The 23,193-nt window shown below is 52.8% G+C and overlaps 1 protein-coding gene across 1 annotated transcript; it reads right to left on the bottom strand.

Annotated features, from left to right (window-relative positions):
- Window positions 1-4,191: 4,191 nt before the first annotated feature.
- Window positions 4,192-22,043, bottom strand: LOC111160183 (myosin IA). The gene is made up of 27 exons (XM_022523086.1): window positions 21,930-22,043; window positions 21,691-21,806; window positions 21,323-21,417; window positions 21,015-21,119; window positions 20,759-20,805; window positions 20,560-20,623; window positions 20,048-20,146; window positions 17,947-18,050; window positions 17,684-17,831; window positions 17,086-17,204; window positions 16,922-17,008; window positions 15,456-15,521; window positions 15,188-15,292; window positions 12,764-12,826; window positions 12,354-12,554; window positions 11,958-12,184; window positions 11,420-11,620; window positions 11,074-11,167; window positions 10,492-10,641; window positions 10,302-10,370; window positions 9,811-9,885; window positions 6,493-6,627; window positions 5,699-5,805; window positions 5,170-5,302; window positions 4,916-5,068; window positions 4,610-4,737; window positions 4,192-4,315 (listed from the first exon to the last, which is right to left on the bottom strand). The coding sequence occupies exons 1-27, from the start codon at window positions 22,041-22,043 to the stop codon at window positions 4,192-4,194; spliced, it is 3,129 nt and encodes a 1,042-aa protein (XP_022378794.1).
- Between the last annotated feature and the right edge of the window lie 1,150 nt (window positions 22,044-23,193).

Raw genomic sequence — 23,193 nt, 5'->3', positions numbered from 1 at the left:
TTCAGTCCTGGGGCACCTGGCTGGCTCAATCGGGAGAACAGATGACTCTTGATCTCGGGGTCTTGAGTTCGATCCCCACTTTGGGTGTAGAGATTACTTAAAAGTAAAAATAAAAAAATCTTTAAAAAGAAAGTCAGTCCCGTGCTCCAGGACATACAGTTACCAGAGAAGAGCCATAAATTCAGGTTTTGTTTGTGTGTTTTTCACTCCAAACCTCCCCTTTGTTTTACTGCACTGGTACGAACTTTGACCAGTAAGGGAGCCATTAATTCTCCCAGAGGGAGTGGTGCTCCCCCTCTCTGAAAGACCTGGAGATTTGGGACCTTGCTCTCTTCTTCTGGGGCAGTGAGGAGAACTACAGCCGTTGTGTATTTACTCCAAAGATGCTCCGCTCACCAACGTCTTCCCCAGTCACTCTACTTCAAACGACCGCCCTTTCACACTCCATATCCCCCTTCTGTTTCTTCTCTTCATCATTAATTACACCCCATATGCTAAATGCTTCACTTACAGCCTGTCTACCCCACCAGAATGTCCGTGTTCCATTGGCAAGGACTTTTGTCTGTTCTCTTTACTACTGGATCCTTAGCTCTATAGTGTTTGGCATATAATAAGTGCTCTATAAAAATTTACTCAGAAAACAGAAAAGGAAGCCTGAGCCTCCTTCTTGACTGCAGCCCACAGTGTGGATCCTCCGCAGAGTTTCTCAGTGCTGCTAGTGCTGAGATGCTAGCCTCCCTACTCCACACTCCCAATAGCCACCCACCCTGGGACTCGGGCCACACTGACAGAAGTCTCTCTGCCAGCACATGACCCCACGCTCACCCCTGGTGAGGGCAGCAGCTGGGTCTCAAGGCCCCTTTATAATGTGAGAGGCTAGTGGGGCCTCATTTAAAGCTTCCCATTATCCAGGTAATTACAGCGCTGTATGGGCCAACCATGGGCCGGCACCCAGGCTTAGGAGCCTTCGGTGGGATGAGGGGTAGAAGCTGGAGCCTGTTTACATGTAAATGTCATGGCGGGTTCATGCCTTGGAGAAGCTCAGGTGCTGATTCTAATTGCAGCCATCCCCTACCTTTTCTCCTCCCCATACCAGTCTGGAGAAGGGAGTCCAGGCTAGGCAGGCTGGAGGGAACCGGGGTGGTGTGAGATGGGGTGGAGAGCAGTAGGAGGCGTGTTAGACTGAGGGCTGAGAACTAAAGGCTCCTGGGTCCCATCTCTGAGGCAGCCTCTCTCCAACCGCCCACCCCTCCATCCCTGCCTCCGCACCCTGGCAAGCAGGGAAGCAGGGCTTCTGCAAAGGTCCACCATGAATAATGTCCTTTGATGATGCAGCCTCTCACAGAGGATGGCAGGAGCCGAGGACGGGGGAAGCAAGGGCATGGCAGGGAGAACTGGAGAATTGATCTCCTCTTGATCTCTGGGATGAGCAGAGACTTGAAAGAGCTGATGCTAAATGAAGCCAGAAAGGTGAGGAAGGAGGGAGGCTTTGAAGGGCTGGGGCAGGCAAGGCTTCATGTTGCCCCCACACGCCATGTGCAAATGCCCTGTGGAGTGCGTGTTGTAGCTCCCGAGCCCCTAGGTGGTTTTCCCTTACACACTTTTCACTGGAGCCACATCTTGGACAGCCATCGTCAGCCTAGAGGAGTAGGGTCCCTAGCAGATCCTCCCACTGGAGCTCTCCCTCTTCGTTGCCGGGGTGGTTTGGAGATGAGGCCAGGACAGTATGTGTTCTGTGGAGCCGAGATGGTGTTTGGTAGAAGAGGAGACCTATGAGCGTGCATTGTGATGCACGATGACCGACATATGTCCGCCACATGCAGGGCTCGGGTGCAACATGGCAACTCCCCCAGCCTCCCGGAGGGGTGGTGCAGGGTGGCGAGGGAGAGCCCAGACCCTAGGCGGAGATACCAGAAAAGAACAGGAGGATGGCAGCTTCTGTGTCCTGCCAAGTCCTGCAGCCTGGCGACAGCTGGCGGATGGCCCTCAGCAAGGAACTGGAGGGGATGGGCTGAGCCAGGAACGCGGCGCCAGAGCTGCTGTGAGCTGAGGTGCTCGGATGGCTCCTCACGGGGCCTAGGGGCCTCCAGGCCCGAGCCCTCAGAGAAACCACCCAGACTTCGAGAATGCTGGACTGGCCGAGCAGGAAGACAGCAGAACGGCAGCTTCTCCCGGCACGGTGGAGCCAGTTCAAGCTCTATTGCACAGGCGGGACAACAGAGCCCCCCTAGAGGCTTCGGGGGATGAAAACCCACACTCCTTGGCCCCAGAAGAGAGGCAGAGATGGGAAGCAGGGGAGGGAGGGATGGGAGAATAAAGGAGATGAGTCCGCACCCTTCCTCAGACTAGCATCAGTCCACATGAGAGCTGGAGGGAGGACAGGAGGATGACAGGGACTGGAGCCTTTCCCCCCCTCCACCTCTCCCTAGTCCAGAGAGCAGACAGTGCCTTCAGCCCTGGGGAAGGAAAGCAGGATGGGGAGCAGCAGCTGCATATTCTCCTGAAATTGCTTCTGAAAACGACCAGACACTTCACTGGGAAAGTGACGACAATTTGGGCCCTGGGAGCAGGAGATGAGGCGGAGAGCGGGGGCGGCCAGGCTCTGGTAACCAGCCCCCTCTCGCCAGACACAATCTCCTCCTTGGCCTGATTCTGAGAAGTCAAGGATGGGGTGAGCTGGGGCGGCGGGGGCGGGGTGTGGGCAGCGGGAGGCTGACTAGGATCCTGAGCTCCCCTCTCTCAGGACACAGCCCCCCATGTGCCCAGGAAAAGCAGACTCCCTGTGCCCTCTCCCAGCCCAGAGCGGGGTGTGCCAGAACAGGACTGATGCTCAGAGAGCGAGATTAATCCACAGGCAAGAAGAGAAGTTAATCAGGGCTCCCGCAGGCATGATTACCTGGGGCCGTGAGCCGCCTGCTGATGATGGAAGCTCTGGAAAATCGAGGTAGAGGGAATCCCCAGCCTCAAGGCACAGGGGAGCTCAGTGGTGGAGACAGGCAAGAGGCAAGGAAGGTAGGGATGGCGAAATGAGGGAGAGACATCCAGAGACAGGAACAAAGGCGGCCATCTGCACATTCTCACAGAGCACACATCTACATTTTATGGCAAACACAGGAGCTGCTTGTTCCCTAAAGGTAGAGACGGGGGTGGGAGAGGCTGAGACGAGCAGAGTCTATAAGGAAACAGATATTAAGGGAAAGGGGAGATATTCAGAGCATTATACAAAATATTACATACTGATTCTAGTGAGAGCCCATAGAAAAGGGGACGAGATGGTGCGAGACAGTTGAAAATTAAGAAAAAAATAATGGCAGTGACCCAAGGGAAATAAATGAAGCGGGGGCAGTCCTAGGGGTGGGAGAGTCTGGGACCCGGAGCCTCCCCACCCCCGAAAGTGCTACCAGCTGCAGGCCCCAGCTGCTGGGCAGTGATTAGCAAGAAAACTGTTGGCAGAAGCCTAGCATCTCTGGTGTACAGAAAGGAAGAGGATGCTGGGGGGCTCATGTGGCAGAGCCCAGTGATGAGCTGGGGGATGGAGGGGGCAACTCCTGGGTGTAGGGGACCCTGCATTCCCAAGCTCACCTCAGCTCCCATGAGCCCTCCAGCCTTGGGCCTCTTTTCAGGCTAAATCTCCAAAGGATCCTAGTTTCCGACAAGACAGGGATCCTCACTTCTTCCCTCCAGGGACACACTTAATGAATCAGCCCGATGGCCACCTGGGACCTGAGCCCCATCGCTGGCTGCCCCACCCCCACCCCAGTCTCTCCAAACCCCGCCAGAGCTCAGCCGGTCAAGGAGGCCAGAGACAATTTCCCTTCTTTTCCATTCTTATTATCTGCATTTGCTAGCTCCAAGGAGCCTGAGGAGGGGGAAGGGGGAGAGGGCAGTCAAAGTACAAGTCCTGTGAAGGCCAGGAAACAGGGACTCACCCACACTGAGCAAATGTTTGGAAAGTCACTTGTTTTATTAGTGGTCAAAGAGCCTGAGGGTGGGAGGAAGCTAAGTTCTAAGGGAGAGGAGACTGGAAGAGTGTGGGAGAAAGGTCCTCTTCAAGGGCTCTTCAGTCTCTGAGCCCCATCCCCGGGATCAGAGGGGTTGGACAGGAGATTCTCTCACAAACACGGGTGGGCAGGATGGGCACTGGTCCAGGAGAAGAAGCTGCTGTCTCCGCCTTCGGCCCCCACCTCCTCATTATACGGTCACTTCCAGGCCACGGCTCCCTTTCTTCTTGCAGCTTAGCTTGCCATTTCTACCGCCCTCAGGGCCCTGGATGACCTTGATAGTCACACTGCTCTCCTTGAGCCTCACTGAGAAACTGGAGGGGGAGCAGGCAGAGGGGCAAAGCTAGTACCCCCATCCCCTCACCCCTACTCCCGTATTTTCATGATGGCCTCCCCTCCCCTTCTTGAAGGAAGCGCATCTCTCCTCCCCTTGCATCAGAAGACTCAGGGCCCCAGACAACTTGGGTGGGGAGACTAAGAAGACCTCCGAGGCTTGCCCTGACAGAGTGTGCTTCGGTTTCTGACTACACGGATTTTTCCGGTCACAATGACCAACAGCTTGGTTATCTGCCCCCAAGCTGGCCCTCAGCCCCAGCTCATGGCCTTACTTCTCAGTCACGGTGACTGGAAGTTGCTTCTGTGTGGCATCCAGCACAGCCCGGGACATTCTGGTTAGCAGTTCAATCACATGTTCGCTGACCAGCAGGAAGTCCCCCTTGGAGCCCACTGATGATATCTTAGGAAGGGGGAGAAAGAGTGAGGACGGGATTCCTTTTTCCTCCATAGGAGCAGCATGAGAGGCATGGAAGGCCCAGAGTGAGAGGTCTGGGCCCCATCACCCCCAGCCCACCCCAACCCCATGATGCCCACCGCCTTCCCCAGCCTAAGGGCCTGCAGCCAAGGAGCTCTGATACCTCACTCATATGTAAGCTGAAAAGCCCATCCTTGAAGCTGGTGACTGACACCCCGGCCACACTGTCCAGCCCAATGACAGTTTTGGGCTGGGACTTCTTGGTGTCTATGAGAATCACATGCCCCTTGGTCAAGAGAAGAATTCGGGAGGAAATCTAAGACAGAAGAGGAAAGTGTGAGGAAAGGCAAGGATGAACCCCCACCCTTCCAACTCTGGAGCAAGCTCCGGGGAGGGGTTCAGGATGCCGGCCTTCACCTTGCCATTGCCACGATTGACCTTCTTCACGGTCTCTGCCATCAGAACAGGCCCATCCATTCCGTTCGTCAGCTTCTGCAGCTTGGGGTTCCCTTGCAGCCCAATGTAGTCACCGTGGAATGGGATGGGGACACTGAGGACACACAGGAGGTACATGGTGGAGACCAGGTCCTTATCACTGACCCCCAAGGCCTTGGGCCTCCCCGCAGTGAGCTCCCCTCGTAGTCCTCCCACGCCCCTTTCCCCATCCTCCACCATATCTTCTCTCTCAGTGGTTCTCAGAGCGTGGGCCACGACCAGCAGCAGCGTCCCCTGGGTACTTTTCAGAAAGGCAAATTCTTGGGCCCACAGCCCCAGACCTGCTGAATCAGAAACTCTGAGAAGGGGGTGCAGCCATATCTGGGTGTTATCAAGCCTGCCAGGTGGTGCCTATGCACACCCAAGTTTGGGAACCATTGCCCTAATCCACCTGGGGGATGTTCCTTTGCTCGTGATGAGACTGACTGCGCGGGGTCTGAGGGGCCCTCACCTCTGGGGGTAGGAAGCCTTCTTGCCCTTGAACAGTTCACTGGCACAGACCTTCTCCCTCAGGATCTCTACCTGCTTCGGGGACAGCCGATCCAGGAATTTCTTGCACTGTGGGGGGAGGGGCAGGGGCTAAGCTCCGGGAGGCAGGGGGCAGGCCTGGGGGGGGGGGGGGGGAAGAACAACCAAGAAGTGGAGAAGAGGAGAGACAGCAAACAGAACAGACTCGAGGCACTTCAGAGAGGGCAGGGGCTGGAGGAGCCCTGGGGCCCGAGGGCCTCTGGGGGAGAGGGTTGGAAACAATCAAATGCCAGCCCTAGGAGGGAGGGCTGTATGCCCAGCACACCGCACAAGGTCTAGTCTAGACAGGTGCTCAGTAAGTATTTCCTGAACGGAAGAACACTGTGCTAAGTGAAATAAGCCAGACATAAAAGGACAAACGTATGACTCTACTTATATGAGGCCCCTAGCACAGTCAAATTCACAGGGAAAGTGGAGTGGATGTTCCAGGGGCTGGAGGAGTGGGGAGTGGGGAGTTATTGCTTAATGTGTACAGAGGTTCAGTTTGGGATGATGAAAAAAGTGTGGAGATGAACGGGGTGATGGTCTTACAACGATGTGAATGTGCTTAATGCCGCCGAACTGTCTACTTTTAAAATGGTTTAAACGGCCAATTCTGTTATGTATGCTTTTTCACAATTAAAAAAAAGGGGGGGGAGTGGAAGAGGGAGGCAGATGAGGAAAATCAGAAGGAGGAGGGAAAGAGAAATGAGAAGTGCCGCGCCGGGCCCCCCTCACCTTCCAGCGGTAGAAGAGCTGCTGCAGCTCCTGGTTAGCTGTGTGGAAGCACCTGTAAGGGGCGGCCGGCCACGTGCTGTCCAGGATGTTGGTTGACGGCAAATTGTCCTTCAGCCCCAGCAGGAACTTCTGTGTCTACGTGGGGAGGGGGCGGGATTGGGAGTGGACTGATAAGAAGGAAGTTCTCCCAAGAGGCAAACTCTCCTCTAGATCCTGCCACACAAGAGGAGGGAGGCCCCCCCCAGAGCAAGAAGCATCAAGTGGAGTGAGGAGATGGAAGGGAGTCCCCTCCCCGATCTCTTTTGGTGTCAAGTGTAGGCTGGAGGCTGGCCAGTAAGAGTGTGATCGGGAGACTGAAGGGAGGGAAGGGTTGGTTCCAAGCAGAGATTTGCTGTCCAGGGTAGGAGAGGTGAGAGGAACCAAGGTGAAAACTGGCCTCCATGTTTTGACAGTTCGCTCCTGTACCTTCCTGTTGTCTTGGTTCACAATTGCCTACCGTTAGCCACCACTATCTGCGGGGGCCGCCTCCCCTCCTCTCTGATCAGTCCAGCCCAACACCTCCACCTGGCATTCAAAGTCTTCCACTTAGAGCCCAAGCTCGTGCCACAGGATCCCTGCACTACGCTGGCACGCCTCTCAGACAGGACTCCTCGTCACGCCCTCTGCCCAGCCCACGTGTTAGCTCTCTGTGCCTTAGTCCATGCTGCTCTCGGCTCAGCTCTGCCCACTCAGACCCTACCCATCCTTTGAAATGCACCTCCATACCTAAGAAGACTAACATTAATTAGATACACTCATCCGACAGCGATTCATGCTCAAATTTCTCCTAACGTCCTTTATAAACTTCTAAAAATGTTCTTTTTAGCTTTGTTTTTATTTTTCCTGTTCTGGGATCCAATCAAGTTTCACCCATGGCATCTGTTTACTCTCCCCAAATAAAGAACAAGGATTCTCAAGTCTTTATATCCGAGGGAGCACCGAGCACCCTGTTTGTTTGTGGGGTAGAATTATTGAAGATATGGAGAATGGTTTGATCTTGGGGTGCCCAGATGGCGCCATTGGTGAAGCAGCTGACTCTTGATTTCAGCTCAGGTCATGATCTCAGGGCCTTGAGATCAAGCCCCACATCGGGTTCCTTGCTCAGCTTGGAATCGGCTTCAGGATTCTCTCTCTCCTTCTGTATCTCCCCTGCCCCGCTCCACCTCGCTTGTTCATAATCTCTTCTTCTAAAATAAATGAATCTTTTAAAAAAGAATAGCTTGATTTTGAGCACTTCTAAGTTTTCAGAATATTTTTTTAAAGATTTTATTTATTTATTTATTTATTTGACAGAGAGATCACAAGTAGGCAGAGAGGCAGGCAGAGAGAGAGAGGAGGAAGCAGGCTCCTTGCTGAGCAGAGAGCTGGATGCGGGGCTCTATCCCAGGACCCTGGGATCATGACTGGAGCCGAAGGCAGAGGCTTTAACCCACTGAGCCACTCAGGCACCCCAGTTTTCAGAATTTTTATGGAAAATTTTTACTAAGACATTAGGTTAGAAAAATTAAAATAGAAAAAGGCAGTGTACTCAGTATATTGCTTCAACTCTGCAGGAATTATCCCAGCTCTTTGATACTTCCACCACAAAGATCTAGCAGCCTTGGTCTAACCGTTAAGTTCCCGGTCCTTGGTCAAGTCTAGTTTGATTTAATTCAATGAACATTCCTAAGCATTTTCCACAATCCCCCATGTTCTAACTGATGTGGAATCTCTGAGTATTTTCTCTTTTTAATTGTTTTTCTTTAGATCTAGAAAGTCTTGCCTTTCCCCTTATAGCCCTCCTGCCCCGGTAGACCTCTGTGGGGGGAGAGGGGACCGTGTGGGGAGACAGTCTTAGGCAGGCATTAAAACTCTGGAGTCAAACAGTGTGTATCCCAGCTCTCTTGCCCTTACCACCTGCAGGACCCCTCACGAGTTAGTCAGCTTCTCTGGGCCTACCAAATGCAGGAAAGAAAAGGGTCTACCTCACAGGATTTTGACAGCATTAGAGTCGATGCATGTAAAGGGCCTAGGGCATAGTAAGTATTCAAAAAATAGTAGGTATTCGCATTAGTTACAGGCAAGGCAATAGCAAAATACAAACTCGTCAGAAACACTGAAGGAATCCATGCTGCCTGGCCCTGTACACATGCTTCTGTAGGGGCTGTGGTTCACTGAAATACTGGTCTAAACCTAACAGCTGCTGGGGTGACATTTAGCAGATGCCTGATAATATGCAGATAAAAGAAAAGGTAGAAGAGGGGCCAGTCAGGAGGTAAGAGTTGAATCAGATTACTGGCCTCAGGGATGCAGCGAGAGAGCACGTACTCTAGGAAAGCAGACAGTCTGGGGCCATCCTGATGGAGCCCCCCTGGGGCAGGAGAAGGAGGACACAGCAAAGGCTCAGGGAGACAGTGAGGAGGCCCAGTAAGGATCCCACCACTCCAACCACAAAGGGGAGCTCCAATGAGTGTATTCCAGAAGCATAATTAGTAAGAGTCCTAACTGTCAAAAATGGAATCAGCAGAGGTCAACTCTGCTTTACCCCAGCCCTCTATCCAACATGTCCTGCTCTCCGTCCCTCTCTCTGGCTTTTTGCAAGGCGTCACTGGAAGTGCTACTCTCTCCCTGTCTGTTTTCCCTCGCTGCTCCTCAGAAGCGCCATTGCTGTTGGATGGGCGTCTCTGGAAAACACCCTCCTCTGTCCACTTTCCTCTCCCTGGAAGCTGCCCAGAGTTTGAATGTCCTGGCTTCTTCCTGCCACCTGGACCCAGAGCCTCCAGAATTAAGATCTCTCCTGAGATTTAATTTTGGACTCACTTGCTATGGTTTCAGAAGAGGTGGAAGGGAGGATTCCTCCACTTTCACCCCAACCCTAAAATGGATCTTGGAAGGCTGAGTTAGTCAGCCCTATGTGCGTCCTCACGGCGCTCTTCCAGAAGGCTCAGCCTCTTCCATGGCTGTTAACCACCCAGCCCATCTCTTCCTGAGCCTATTCACCACGGCTCAGTCAGTGAGTGTGCTGGGAGCCCTTCTGGCCACAAGGTTGCCAGCCATGTCCGCTCAGGCCAGAACGCCCTCCCATTCTGTCCCTGGGCCCTGGGACACTGGAGCCTGCTTCCCGCTGGTGGCTGCCCCCCTCCCTTTTATCCCCCAACTTCAACACTAAGTAGGAGCAGATGGAAGAAGCCTGTTGGGGGGAAAGCCTTGAGTCACCTCTTCTCAAACCACTCATCTTCCTTTTCCAAACCTGTGCCCCACCCAACCCTCCACCTTCCACCCCCGAACCCCACCACTTACTATGCTCTTATAGATGAAATTTGACAATGTGAGGGCAGCCCCTGACCGGAAATACTTTCGATAATCCTTGCGGGCCTGGCAGGGACATAGGAGAAAGGAGTCAAAGTAAAAGAGAGACAGTTAGACCTAGATGACAGAAGACAGATCTAGAAGAGGTTCTATAATTTTCACCCACACAAAGAACACAGTAAGATAGAGCTGCGACTGTGCTGCAGGGAGAGGCAGACGGGTTGGCCAAGAGGAGGGCCCTCCAAGCAACAGGCAGAGCTCTGTTTCCAAGTCGGAGACACACCCCTGCACACAGACACATCCGCCCGCCCGCGGCCACCCTCCCAGACCCACAGCAGACCGCACAACTGCGCAGGCGCAGACCTGCCATCACACCGCACTCCCTGCTCCATTTTCTGCCCTGCACTTGGCACAATCAGGGAGAAAGCATGTGGGGAAGGACCTGTGTGTGGGGAAGAGGCCCCTCTGCCCTTCCCGGTTACCTTCCACCCTCTCACAAAAGCCTGGATCAGCAATACCGAGGACTTTATCTTCCCGTATAGTATCCTTTGCTGCAGAAAACAATAGGACTGTTAGAAAGAAACTCCATCTCCTGAACCAGCTGTCCCGCTTCCCAGTCTCTTATGAGAGCCAGGGGGTGAGCCCTGGGGGGGTAGGGGTGGTAAGCGGTACCCTGTTGCCCCGAAACCAGGCGGAGATGACGATCTGACTCTTGCGCATGAGCTGGTAGTGGGCCCGGCAGCGCCAGCCCCGGTAGGTCTTCTGGATGATCGTAGCGAGCTGCTGCAGCCGCAGGCGCCGCTGCTCCTCCAGGAAGAACAGCTGTGGAGAGTGGAAGGGGGGGGTGGGTGGTGAAAGGCTGTCCTGGTGGCACCCAGGGCTCCTGGCCTTCCCAGCCAGTGGTGTCCTCATTGCTCAGTCACTCCCTGGGCACCTACTGAACTCTGTCTCAGGCCTATGCTAGGTTTGGACGATTGGACACAAGGGGCGCATCCCCGGGACCCCCAGGAGTCCCACCCCAGCCAGAGGCACTCAGAGTGGGCTGTGCAGGCCTCTATCTGCCAGGGCTCAGGGCAGGGGCATAGCCCAAGGATTCAGGTCCCAGGGATGAAGTCCTGGCTGAGAGCAGACTACCTCACCCACCATCCGTCCCTAGTTACGGATGCTTCCCTAAAGCCCGGCCTCTTACTGGGGGGCTCTCCAACCCGGCTGCCTCCTACCCCCTGCCAAACACAAGTGCCTCCTCCTACTCACAGTCTTGGGGCTTCTGATGAAGATCTTCATCTTCCCGAAGGCCAGCTCCTCTGAGGACAAGCTCAGCTCCCCGACGACCTTCTCAACCCCCTCCCTACAGGAACAGATGGGGAAAGTTGCCCAGGCCCATCCCAGGGAGGGCCTTCTTTTACCTTTCCCCAACTCCCTCTACCCAGGGAGAAGAGCTCCGGGCTTGCACAGATTTCAGAGCCCCTGAAAAGTGAGAATTAATTTCCCCAAGTATCCATTCACGAACCTTTGGGGATTTCCACTGTCTGCTCCCTCCCTGGCCCAGATGGTCCCTGGCTGCCCTTCCCTGCTCCCTTGTCTCCCCCAGGGGTCTTACCGGTCTCCCCCATTCCAGCGAGGCCAGGTGCTCCGGCTCAGCAATCGGTATCTTTCCAGGAAGGGCCCGTACCTCTGGCGGTAGGCGTAACCCGCCCGTCGCACCCGCACGTTCTCTAACAGTCCCAGGTACCGAGTCTGGACGTCCACCACCTCCGATGAGAACTGACCTTGCTGCTGATGCTCATTGGGCTTTATACACCTTGGGGTGGAGGCACAGGCTTCAGGAGCTTCACCTTTGCAAGTGTGACCCATTCTGGTCTCCAGAACCCTGTTTTGCACACATTCCCCTGAGTAGAAACATTTCAGAGGAAGTGAACACACTGGCCTTTCCAGCTTCACTCACTGAAGCATGGTTCCTACCAAAGTCTGATGGCTCTCCCTGCTCCAGGACTCTCAGCAACTCATCTGACTTTGTTTTTTATGAGGGAGGGGCCTCTGACACCCCTATTCCGGAGACACCCCCCAAAGGACATTGTGCGTGGACACTGCATGTGTCATCACATACAGTGCATTTCCCTATGTGCCCAGCATGTCACCTGATGTAGTTGGGGTTTTTGGAATACAGGTTCTTCATGAGTATGGCCACAGAATTCTTGAACTGGGCCCCAGCAGTTGGGGGGCGTTTGAGAGATGCCTGCTTGGGATCTCCCTCAGGGAACAAGGACCGAAGGAGGGGGTGCCGGGCCTTCCACATGGCCTCCGACAAGTCCCGGAAGAGTAGGTCATTGTTCTTATCAATGAAGCTCTTCACGTTGTAAGTCACCTGTAGAGGAACAGCTGTTGGTCTGGAGGGCCCATGACCTTGCCCCAGCAACTGGTGCTCCCAGTCTCAGCATGACGTATTCCCAGATCTCATCTCCCCGTAGTTTCTCCCCCATTGCCTTTCGCCCACGCCCAGCCCTGGTCTCTACCCTCCAGCCCTGCCATGTCACCTTGCCCGCATAGTGGCAGATACGGAAGCTGCTGAGGCCCATGGTGTGGTCATACTGGTGCTGGGCATTCTGGGTGACTTTGCTCTCATAGTGATTGTGCTTGGAGAAGAGCTGGTTCAGCTTCGCTAGGAAAGTGCTGTCGCTGACCACCCCAGGCCGTAGGCACTCCTCGTCCAGCATGGCCAGGATGCCTCGCTGATTCTGGTCAGGGAAACAAGATCAGCCCAACCTAGGCCAGGGCCTCCAATATGTCCACATCCTCACTGCTGTCCCTCTGCCCCTCATCCTTTGTCTTGTTTACCATCTTTACCAAGTGGGGCAGGGAAAGGTGGGTAGGAGAGACAGGGCAAGGATATTCAGGCAGTCTGGAAGAGGAAGGAGGTCTCAGGGATGAGAGAAGGATAACTCACATGCTCAATGAGGTTGCAGATAATGCCATTATCAAAGTAGTCCACCTTTGTCCACGGTATGCCCTGGCAAGAGGTAATGTGACAGGTTACAGGAGCAGGTCCAAGACGAGTCTCTGAAGACCTCATGGGACTCAGGCTCCCTTTGACCCACCCCACAAAGGACTCAGAAAGCCCCATAGTTAAGGGGGTGCTTGGTGTGATTTCTGTTTAGGCCCCCATCCCTCCAAGGTTTTGATGGAGTATTTGTGGGGTGGGTGGCTAGACACGTGGGAGGACCCAAAGCAGCTGTGAGGGACAGGGAAATGCTTCAGAGTGCCCTATAGGCACTGTGGGCTGGAGAGGGAGGTGTCATATGTTGAGTGAAGGCTGGGCTAGGGGTTACCCCACTGTGGCAGTAGGGAAGGGTCCCCGAGTATGTGGAAGAGGGAATGGCTACGCTGCTCTCACAAAAACCTATAAGCCAAAGTGCACGAGCCAGCTTCATCAAATAGCAGACCTAACTTAATACATCTTCAAAGACTTATATCAGTGCTTCCCGAACTTGGATCGCAGTCATCTGGAGGGCTTGGGAAAACAGACTGCTGGGCCCCCCCCCCAGGCTTTCCGACTTAGCATGTCTGGGACAGAGCCCAGAAATCTGCCTTTCTAACACCTGATGCTCCTAGTTTGAGAACCACTAATCTACCTGATACTTTGGGATTGTGTAGTTTTTGTTTTTGTTTTTTTAAAGCAAGAATGGGGGTGCCTGGGTGGCTCCGTCAGTTAAGCTTCTGACTCTTGATTTCAGCTCAGGTCTTGATTTCAGGGTCACTTGTTCTGTCCTCGGTGTGAAGCCTGCTCGAGATTCTCTCTCCCTCTGCCCTCCTCCCCCCAGCCCCACACATACGTGCGCACTCTCTCTCTCAAATAAATAAATAAAATCTTAAAAAAAAAAGATTTATTTATTTGAGAGAGAGAGAAAATGAGAGCAGAAGTAGGGCAGAGAGAGAAGGAGAAGCAGACTCCCTGTTGAGCAGGGAGCCCCCAACACGGGGCTCGATCATGACCTGCGCCAAAGGCAGACACCCAATCGACTGAGCCACCCAGGCGCTCCAATAAATAAATCTTTTTTAACAAAGGCAAGAATGGTACAGAAGACCCGAAGATAATTGCTCCCCGCTTTAGGGATAGCTGCAGGTGAGATGGCTCCTGATTCCACCCAAGGACCACACCTCCCAGGCTCAGGCCATTCCCGGGTATGGGGATGTGGCAGGGGAACACAAGCCTCTCTCTCTTTTTAGGGATCCTTAGGGAATCACAGATCTTTAGGGAACTCGTAGTGGAATTAAGTAGAGTTGTCCTCCTACTTCATCCCCAATATGCCTTCCCCAACTAGTTAAATGAAGTATGAGATCGTTTACCGATACAGAAAGATCTCTTGTTAACTGATGAGAGCACGATATGGAGCAGATTGTATTCACCGCCATTTGAATAAATTCTGTGGGCAAATGTACTTATAGATTTGCTTGATTACATATAAAAGACCTGTGAAAAGAGGGCCCCTTCAGTTGGCTCTAGATGGTAGGAGTTCTATGAGGCTGGGGACAAGCTGGGAGGGAGCTGAGCTCTTCTTTATGGGCTTTTTAAAGAAGTTTTTGAATTTCGAAGCATGGGAATGTGTTCTCCATTTGATCATTAAATTTTTAAAATAAAAATATACAAAACGACTAAGAAAAAAAATAAAACCTTTCCCACACATTGTGGCCACATTGCCTGAAATTCTGCCACAGCGGATCCCTGATGGTTCCCGGGCAGCATCCCTGGGAGGGTTTTGACGAGTGAGACTCTCAGCCATTCACACTCTGGAGTGGGTTAGCTCAATCAGATAGCTTTTCTCACACCTAGCCACAGAAAACAAGGGTTCTTGGCAAACAGGGGAAGGAGTGTGGAAATGTTGAGCCATGGGGCACTTCTGGGGAGGAAGTCTGGGATCAGAGTGCCACAAGCGGGGACAGTGACATCAGCCAGGGCCCTCGGAGACAAAGAATTCTGAGACGTTAAAGAAAAGCACCAAAAGGGATGTGGTAGGGTGATGAGGGCAGGAGAAATGGCCCTTCTAAATCTGGTTCACAGTCCGCTGCAGGCCATGCACAGTTGTCGCCACACCCGCGTGAGGTCTCCCCCCACACACCCCTCCATCCGTCTGCCCCTTCCCTGCATGGCCCGGGGCCGGGGTGGGGGGGTGGCACAGAGGGCCTGAGGGACGGAGAGCAAAAACCAGGGCTTCTCGGTAATGCTGGACTGCACCTGTGCAAGGGAAACTTGTTGTCCTTTGTGTTCCCATCTGGGGACAAGTGAGAGGAAATTGTGATGGGGGAAAAGGACAGATCAGCACGTGCCCAGAAGCAATTTCCAAGAGGGTAAGCAGGGGAAGGCTCGGCGTACCTCCCTCTCATACTCCTCTTGCTCCTCTTTCAGCGTCATCTCAATGAACACCTGCTGCAGCTTCTCGTTGCAGTAGTTGATCACAAACTGCTCGAAGCTATTATCCTGAGGGAGGGGACCCAGGCAGAAAGGGAGCCGCTCAGCCCAAGCCCCTTTCTGCCTCTCGGCCCTACGCCTCCCCTCTCTCACCACCCCCTCCCCAGCCCCGAGTCTACGTGCCCCAACCCCGGGGGAAGCAGGGTGCTGCAGCTGGGCAAAACTCTCTCACCTCTAAAATTTCAAAGCCGTAGATATCCAGGACCCCCATTACCTTCTTCTTCTCCCCAGTGCCCACCTGAAGAGGAGGAAAAGATAAGTCTGAGGACGGGCCTCCTTTGCAAACCGGGCCAGGCTCTTCTGGGGCGGAGGTGACTGGAGCAGAGGGTGAACAGAACTCGGGTGAGCTTGACCATGCTGGGAGAGGACTGCTGTGATTTTATCCTCCTTCCTCCTCTGCATGGTAGAGGACAAGTAGAGGGAGGGAGGGAGGGAGGGAGGAAGGGAGATGTGAACAGATTCTAGGCTGGTGCTCCCAGGGAATGAGGCAGGAAGACTATAAGATCCTCTGTGGACAATAGCCATCTCTTAGATTTGTAAGGCATTTTACAAAAAAGTCTACATTCTTACTTCAAGAAACCTCACAATAACCCTAGAAGATATGATTATTCCCATTTTACAGATGAACAAATCAAATTTCAAAAGAGCTAAGCATTTACCCAAACCTAGATTTAAATCCTATTTTTCTCAACTGCCTTTCAGTAATAGCTTCTGAATTGATGGCATTTTCATGTACAAAAAGCTTTGAATACTAGCTCCATTTTTATCTAATTCACATTCCATAAAATTTACCCTTTAAAGGTGTATGATTCAGTGCTTTTTTTTTTTTTTTTGGTATATCCAAAAGGTATATGACCATCCCCACTACCTCATTCCAGAACATTTTCATCAGCCCCAAGAGAGATCTTATACCCACACCCATTAGCAGACACTCCCCCCTTCTCCTCCATCCACCCCAAGTCCCTGCTAGACATCAATCTGCTTCCCATCTCCATGGATTTGCCTATTCTGGATATTTCATATAAATGGAATCATACATAATGTGACCTTTTGTGTCTGGCTTCTTCCACTTGAATGTTTTCAAGATTGTCCATGCTGAGCATGAATCAGTACTTCGTTCCTTCTTAATATCCCACTGTATGAATATACCACATTTTGTTTATCCATTCATCAACTGATGGACATTGGAGTCGTTTCCACTTTTGGGGTAGTATGAATAATGCCTCTCTGAACTTTTGGGTACAGGTTTTTATGTGGACATCTGTTTTCAAATCTCTTGGATATATATCTGGGAGTGGAATTTCTGGGTTATATGGTAACCACGTACGTAATTTTATCCAGTCCTCACTAAGCCCTGTGAAGCAGGTAGCCATTAGTGTCCAATTTTCCAAGTCAGGAAACTGAGGCTCAGAATCTCCGTGAAACAAAAAGGCCACGCAGGCAGTAAATAGGGGATCCAGAGAGTCAAACCCAAAAACTAGAGATGTTTCCACAACAACACATTACTGGAAGGAACGGAACCCTACGCTTCGTCCTTCCTCCTCAGCTCGTCTCAGAACCTGAAGTATGGGGATGGTGACCAGGGCAAGAAACGTGAGGCAGACAGGAGAGTGTTGGGAGCAGAGAGCCACCTCTCACCTTGATGCTCTCATTGATTCGATTCACGATCCAGTTGAAGAGGCGGCTGTAGATATTCTTGGCCAGAGCATCGCGAGCATACTGAGCCTGCGGGCAGGGCCAGCTGCTTAGGGGAGTAGCCACAGAAGAGTCCCCAGATCAGCCTTACCCCATAGGGCCCTTACCTGAATGACATTCAGTGCAGTGACCACCTTTTCTTTGGCTGTTTTCATGGTCCTTGAGCACAAAGCTTTCTCTAGTTCCTCTGATTTCAAACCCATCATTTCCCCAATCTCCTGAATTCCTGGAGTGAGAAGGAAAACACAACATGGCCTGAAAAGAGGGCTTTCCTCCCAGGGAAGGAGGGCCGAGAAGTGACACTGCTGGGAGACAGGTGTCCCTGGGTCTTGCTGGGGATATCCTTATAGCCCATCCAGAAAACAGCCCAGGAGGAATTTCTGGGGTGGGGGGAGGAGAAGGAGGACAGAGGGAGCTCTGGACACTTTGAATGCATTCTCCACTTCAATAGGACAATCTCCTGAAATGCTTTGTAAAAACACTGAGATTCAGAGAGGTCCCAGAATCTAGGTCTATCGAACTTCATCACCTCATTCCAAAGTGTCTCACTGGGAATCTCCATCAGTGTGTCTAGGGAAGAGCTCGAGAATGGGCGGAGCGGGACTGAATCAGAGTGAAGTCAGTGACATGGGAGTTGGTGGAAGAACAGAAATCGTAGTAGAAGATTCGGGAGCTGCTTGGGGTTACCAGCAGGGTGATGCAGACCTCTCCCATCCTGAATGCCACTTGCTGATATCCCATTGGCCTGGAACTCATCTGCCAGCTCCACGTTCCCCAGCTTCAGCACGAGGGCCGTCACCTCAAGCACCTGTTGAATCTCCTCCTCCGAGAACCCAATCACAGTCATTGCACTCTTGAGGAGAGAGCAGAAATCAGAAGCTGAACGGTGGTGGCAGTTCAATGCGTCCCTTCTCAAAGCCAAAGCCTGGGCTCAGGGGCTGACCTAAGGGCCCACCCCGGGCACCCACCTGTACGGCCTTGAAGTTGGAGGTGTCGTCCATGCCGTCCACTCTGGACACTTTCTGGTTTAGGTAGGTGTAGCCACTTGTGTCCCGCTCGAGCTTCAGGGCCTCTGGGAGGGCCAGTGCAAGGGAAGAGGGTTAGTACGCAGGCTCTCAGGAGGCTTATGGCCTTGACTCTCACAGCCCCTGACCTAGCTTGGTATACTCATTAATTCAAAGGAGCCATTTTTGTTTTAGACTCTTCCCCTGCCTCCTTTGTTTGGGGATCATTAATTCCCATGAGAATAGACGAAATTTTTAAGTAGTATTTAGGGTTTGGGCGTTCTTAATCCAACTTTTATGATCTTATTTCTTTCCAACTTTTATGAAAGAAAAGACTCACTCCATTCCTCGTCTCACCCTCAGGGTTCTAAACAATGAAAACAAGCAAACTCTCCATCCTGCTCAGTTCTCGGTGTCTCTGAGAGGACAAAGGTGAGGAAAGAAAGGTGAGCACCTATCTCCCACCCACTCCAAGCCTCAACACCTCACCTAGACCAGAGTTGGCCCATTCATTATTTGTTCATTCAGCACCAACAAAGTGTCAGATGCTCTGTTCCCCAAACCTGACCCCTCTTCTGGACGCTTCTCTCTGACGTTGTGGGGCTGAGCCAAAAGTCTCTCTTGTGTTCCCCCCATGGTGAGCCTCTATCCCAGCCCACAACATATGGGCAAGGTTTTGTTTTCTTCTGTCTCTCCCACAAATGAACACCTTGTGCGTTGGGACTGTGTTTTTCATCTTCATATCCTGTGTACCTGGCTGCCATATACAAACTTTTTTCTTAAGGAGAAATGAATCAAGGGAATGGTCAAAGCTGTTCACCTGAGGTGGGAAGGAGTAGGTTAGGCATGGAGCTTGAAAGATACCAATTAGCTGTTATTTACCCAATCTGAGAATCAGGGAATATCCCTCAAACTAAAGTGTAATGGCAGCTTCCCCTGAGACACAAATTTTGAAACAGGAACCTGCTAAAGAGGGGTGTCTGGACAAAGAATGAATCAGAAAGGCCCTGGGATGATGACACCAGGGAGGCCCTGTCCAGACTTGGCTTCAATCAATCGTTGAATCAACCAGAACAGGCTACTAGTGCCTATGATTCAGACAACCTGAACACAACCAAGACTATGGAGCCAGGAAGGAAGTATGTGAGCTATAGGGGCTCTTGAACCAGGGAGACCCCCACAAGGGGCAAGGAGAGAGTCACAAGTCCAGTGGAGAACAACCAGAAACCAAAAGGTAGGTTCTTGGGGGCCAGACACCCACAATGCTCACAGCTAGAGGTTGGATTGGGAGGCAAACACTGGCAAGGCCTGAAGTCCCACCAGACTCCATGGTGCTGCCCACCCAGAGCCACCTCAGGCTGATCTAGCATCCAGCGCTCCCCCAGACAAGACAGGGTACTCCATGACTAGTGCTCTGACAGCCTCCAGCACAGGCCTGTGGCACTGATCACACTGTATTTTGCTGTGTTCCTGTTCAAATAGCTGTCATCCCTGGGAGACTGTAAGTTCTTGAGGACAGGGTCCATGTCATCTTACTCAACTCTGCATCACTAGAGGCCAGCACCATGTTCGAGCACAGTAGGTATTCAGGAGATGTTTGATGAATGAATAAGTGAAACCTCCATAAAACCATCTAAGAAGAGTAAATCAAGGACAGGGCCTGGGTGAGGCAGATGTAGACCCGGAACAGCTTCTACTACAGCTCATCAAACATTCTTGAACACTTAGAATATCTTGCCGGATTTTCTGCTGAGCTATCGATAAAGCCCCTTAAACTGAAGATAGGAAAGAATGATAAATGGAAATAAGTGTTCCGTTTTTGAAGCCAGCCTGGGGAAACAGGAACCCAAGCAGGACAGAGGAATAAGAGTCCAGAAGGTTCGTTCCTAGCAATACAATCCCAGAAAAAGAAGAGAACACAGAGGTCAGGGGATTGTTCCCAGCAATGAGTGGCTGAGATTCAGAGCGCAGAATGCAGAGAGAAGAAGCCTGAGGGCTGCAGGAGCCCAGAGGAAATGGAATGGAGGTTGGGCTCTTCGGCCTTGTGTCTGGGACAGGCACATACTCAACAGATGGGCATCTGCTCCAGCCAGTAGCTGATAGAAGATGTGGAAGTTCCTTTCTCCTTCAAGCTGCTTCACCACTCGGGATTTCTCCAGCAGATCTGGCAGCAGATTAGAAAATAACATCCTTAGGGGCTGGGAGATCCACAGATTCCCTCTAAGTTGGCCCTCATCACTGGTGTTCTGAGGGCTCGGGCAGTCTCAGTGGCCTACTATTCCTTCCTAAGGTAGCAAATCAGCAAAAAGGGACACCGTGGGGTGGGGAGGAGAGAGAGGTGGTGAGCAGAATGGGGATACACGTTTGGGGATCCTGGGTTCAGTCAGTTAAGAGGTGGCCTTTGACTCAGGGCGTAATCTCAGGGTCCTGTGATCGAGTCCCACCTGCTCAGCAAGGAGTCTGCTTCTCTTTCTCCCTCTGCCCCTGCCCCCAGCTTGTACATTCTCTCTCTCTCTCTCTCTCAAATAAAAAAAAAAAAAATCTTAAAAAAGAAAAAAAGAATGGGGAGACACGTACAGTTTGTGATGACGCCACCAAGGGGGGATCCCTTGAAGTCGAACTCGATATCCATGTATTTTCCCTTCAGAGACCAGAGAGAGAGAGAGACTTTGCTTCCTCCTCTTCTCACCACCCTGTCCGGCAGGGGTCTGTGCCTCATTCCTCCATCTCAAGCCCCCACACCCTCTCCTCCCAGGCCAGGGAGATGGTCACTCACAAATCGAGAGGAGTTGTTGTTGCGAATGGTCTTGGCATTGCCAAAAGCTGCAGAGATGGGGAGAGGGGAGGTGAGGTGACTGAGGGGAGGAGAGGGGCTCTTGAGAAGGGGAAGGAGGAAGGTCTTCCAGCCATCATGCCAATCCCGGATTTTTCAGGCTGAACAACAACGGGGTGAGAGGGTGTAGGGCTAAGTGTCTCTGGGGCCCGTGGGGAGGGGGGGCGGGGGCAGAGAAGGCAGAGACTGGAATCCTCACCCTCCAGCACCGGGTTTGACTGAAGCAGCTGCTCCTTCACAGAGTTCACCTGCTCCCCTTTCCCACAGACAGCCGCCACATAGGACATAACCAGCTTGCTAGCCTCTGTGTGAGGGAAACCTTCACGTGAATCCCCACCCCCCCAACTCCCTTCAAGTCCAGCACCTCACACCCCTCAGAAGCAGAAAAGCCGGGGAGGGATTCCTGGGGTGGGGCAGGGCCAGGCCTGGCTGGGAAAGAGATGAGGGGGGAGCTCGAGCAGTGACTCCATGCCATACCCCCTCCCCGCCCCCAGCCAGGGCCCTCACCCGTCTTGCCCGCTCCGCTCTCGCCCGTGATGAGGATGCACTGGTCTCGGTCTCGGTCCCTCAGTGACTGGTATGCCTCGTTTGCCAAAGCATAGCTTCGGAGGGGAGGAAGCAGGTGATGACTAAGGTGGGGCTAATCCAAGACCCCATCTTTCTCTCCATCTCCAGCCCCCAGAGTCATCTGCCCTCCTCACTTGGATTAGACAGAACAAGGGATAGGTCTAGGAAGGGCTTCCTGGGACCAGGGTGGCGGGGGGGCAGTGGGGAAGCTGGAGAGCCTCCTTCAGGAGAAAGGATAGAGGAAATCAGGGTGTCTCGCTCTCAGGAAGTGGGGGCCCTGTCAGCCTTCCCTCAGTCCCTTTACTTACATATGGGGCTTCAGCTCATAGAAGGTATAGTCCCGGTATTTGGCAATGAACTCCGGGCCATAGATGGGCAGCTGTTGGTAGGGATTCACTGAGATCAACACATTACCAATGTACGTCTGGAGGCAAAAAAAAGGAAAGAGGATGAGCAGGGCTGGGGTAGAGGATGCTGGGAGGGGTGGTGGGAGCACAGGACTGCTCTGGCCACACCCCCGCAACCAGGGGCACCCACAAGCACTCACATAAATCTCCTTCTTTTCATAGCGCAGCTGGAGGTTCCTGAGCAGAGGCTCCTGTTCCAGGGGTTCCAGGAGCACCAGGTCCTCCACCCCCACACAGCCTTCCAGAAGAGTCATGTCCAGAGGGGCTGCTGGTCCTGGGAATAAGGGGATCAGTTGGCTGAAGTCTGCTCAGCTTTAGGGGCCAGTAACTGTGTGAGGAGAAGAGGGCAGAAGGAGCTAAGAGAGCCTCCCCTCCAGCTTCTGGCCATAGAGACTGTCCTCAACCCAGGGAGGCCTCTGGACTAGCCCAAGCTAACTGTGGGAAGCTGTGGAAACGCTCGCCAAGTGGGGAGAATCCCCTGCTCCCCAGGCCAGCCGGGGCTGGTGGGGGTGGGGCAGGGGTGGAAGGAGGCCACCTGCCTTTGATGGATGGTAAGTAAGGCACCCAGCAGGCAGCAACCCACCCCAGGGGAGCAGGGCTGTGCTTCCAGGAGAGCAGCCTGGGGAGGAATGGTAGGCTCTGAAAGCTCACTCCCTGCCCGTCCACCCCCAGCACGGAAGCCCTGGCCAGGGTCCAGCCTCCCTGACCCTCTGCCCCCAGTTCTCCTTCTCACCTCCTACCTCTCGCAACCTCTAGTTCAGTCACCCAGCCCACCCGCACCCAGTGCAAACATCCTTGGGAAGGTCCCTCTCATGGCCACCATGAGATTCACCTTCTTCTTTTTTTTTTTTTTTTAAGATTTTATTTATTTATTTGACAGACAGAGATCGCAAGTAGGCAGAGAGGCAGGCAGAGAGAGAGGGGGAAGCAGGCTCCCTGCTGAGCAGAGAGCCTGATGCGGGGCTCAATCCCAGGACTCTGGGATCATGACCTGAGCCGAAGGCAGAGGCTTTAACCCACTGAGCCACCCAGGCACCCTGAGATTCACCTTCTAAATGGGGGTCGGATGAGATGATTGGTGAATTAGAGGACATGACTTAGAGAAGTTCCTCCAGCAAAGATTAGAATACCCTAAATAAAAGTGAGGTTGGTTTCTCCCACATCAATTAGCTGTCATGATCCCTCCATGTGCCTACATGGCTATCCCTATGTTTCCATCTCTGGCTTTTACACCCATTGCTGTAACCTTCCGGCATGGACTTTGCCCCAGAGGGACACTCCCAGCTTTTTAGCTCAGGTAGGAGTGGGCAAGGAGGAGCAGAGTTATTGTGGGGCTCCGCACACAATGAGCACATGGCAGGGGCAACCTCGGGAGAAAGCCCAACCCTCCTGGGTCTTTCCTGC

The sequence above is a fragment of the Enhydra lutris genome, unplaced genomic scaffold (genome assembly GCF_002288905.1).
Source record: "Enhydra lutris kenyoni isolate GAN:26980312 unplaced genomic scaffold, ASM228890v2 scaffoldscaffold74, whole genome shotgun sequence".
NCBI classification, from domain to species: domain Eukaryota; kingdom Metazoa; phylum Chordata; class Mammalia; order Carnivora; family Mustelidae; genus Enhydra; species Enhydra lutris.
This window is presented reverse-complemented; position numbering and strand designations above follow the sequence as displayed.

Excerpts from the sequence above, each read along its gene's own strand:
- LOC111160183 (XM_022523086.1), bottom strand. The coding sequence starts at position 22,043 with ATGACTCTTCTGGAAGGCTGTGTGGGGGTGGAGGACCTGGTGCTCCTG. Across the intron at positions 17,205-17,683 it reads TGGCATTCAGGATGGGAGAG|GAATTCAGGAGATTGGGGAA; the intron begins GTCTGCATCACC and ends TTCTCACTCCAG. Across the intron at positions 5,806-6,492 it reads AGCTCTTCTACCGCTGGAAG|TGCAAGAAATTCCTGGATCG; the intron begins GTGAGGGGGGCC and ends CTCCCCCCACAG.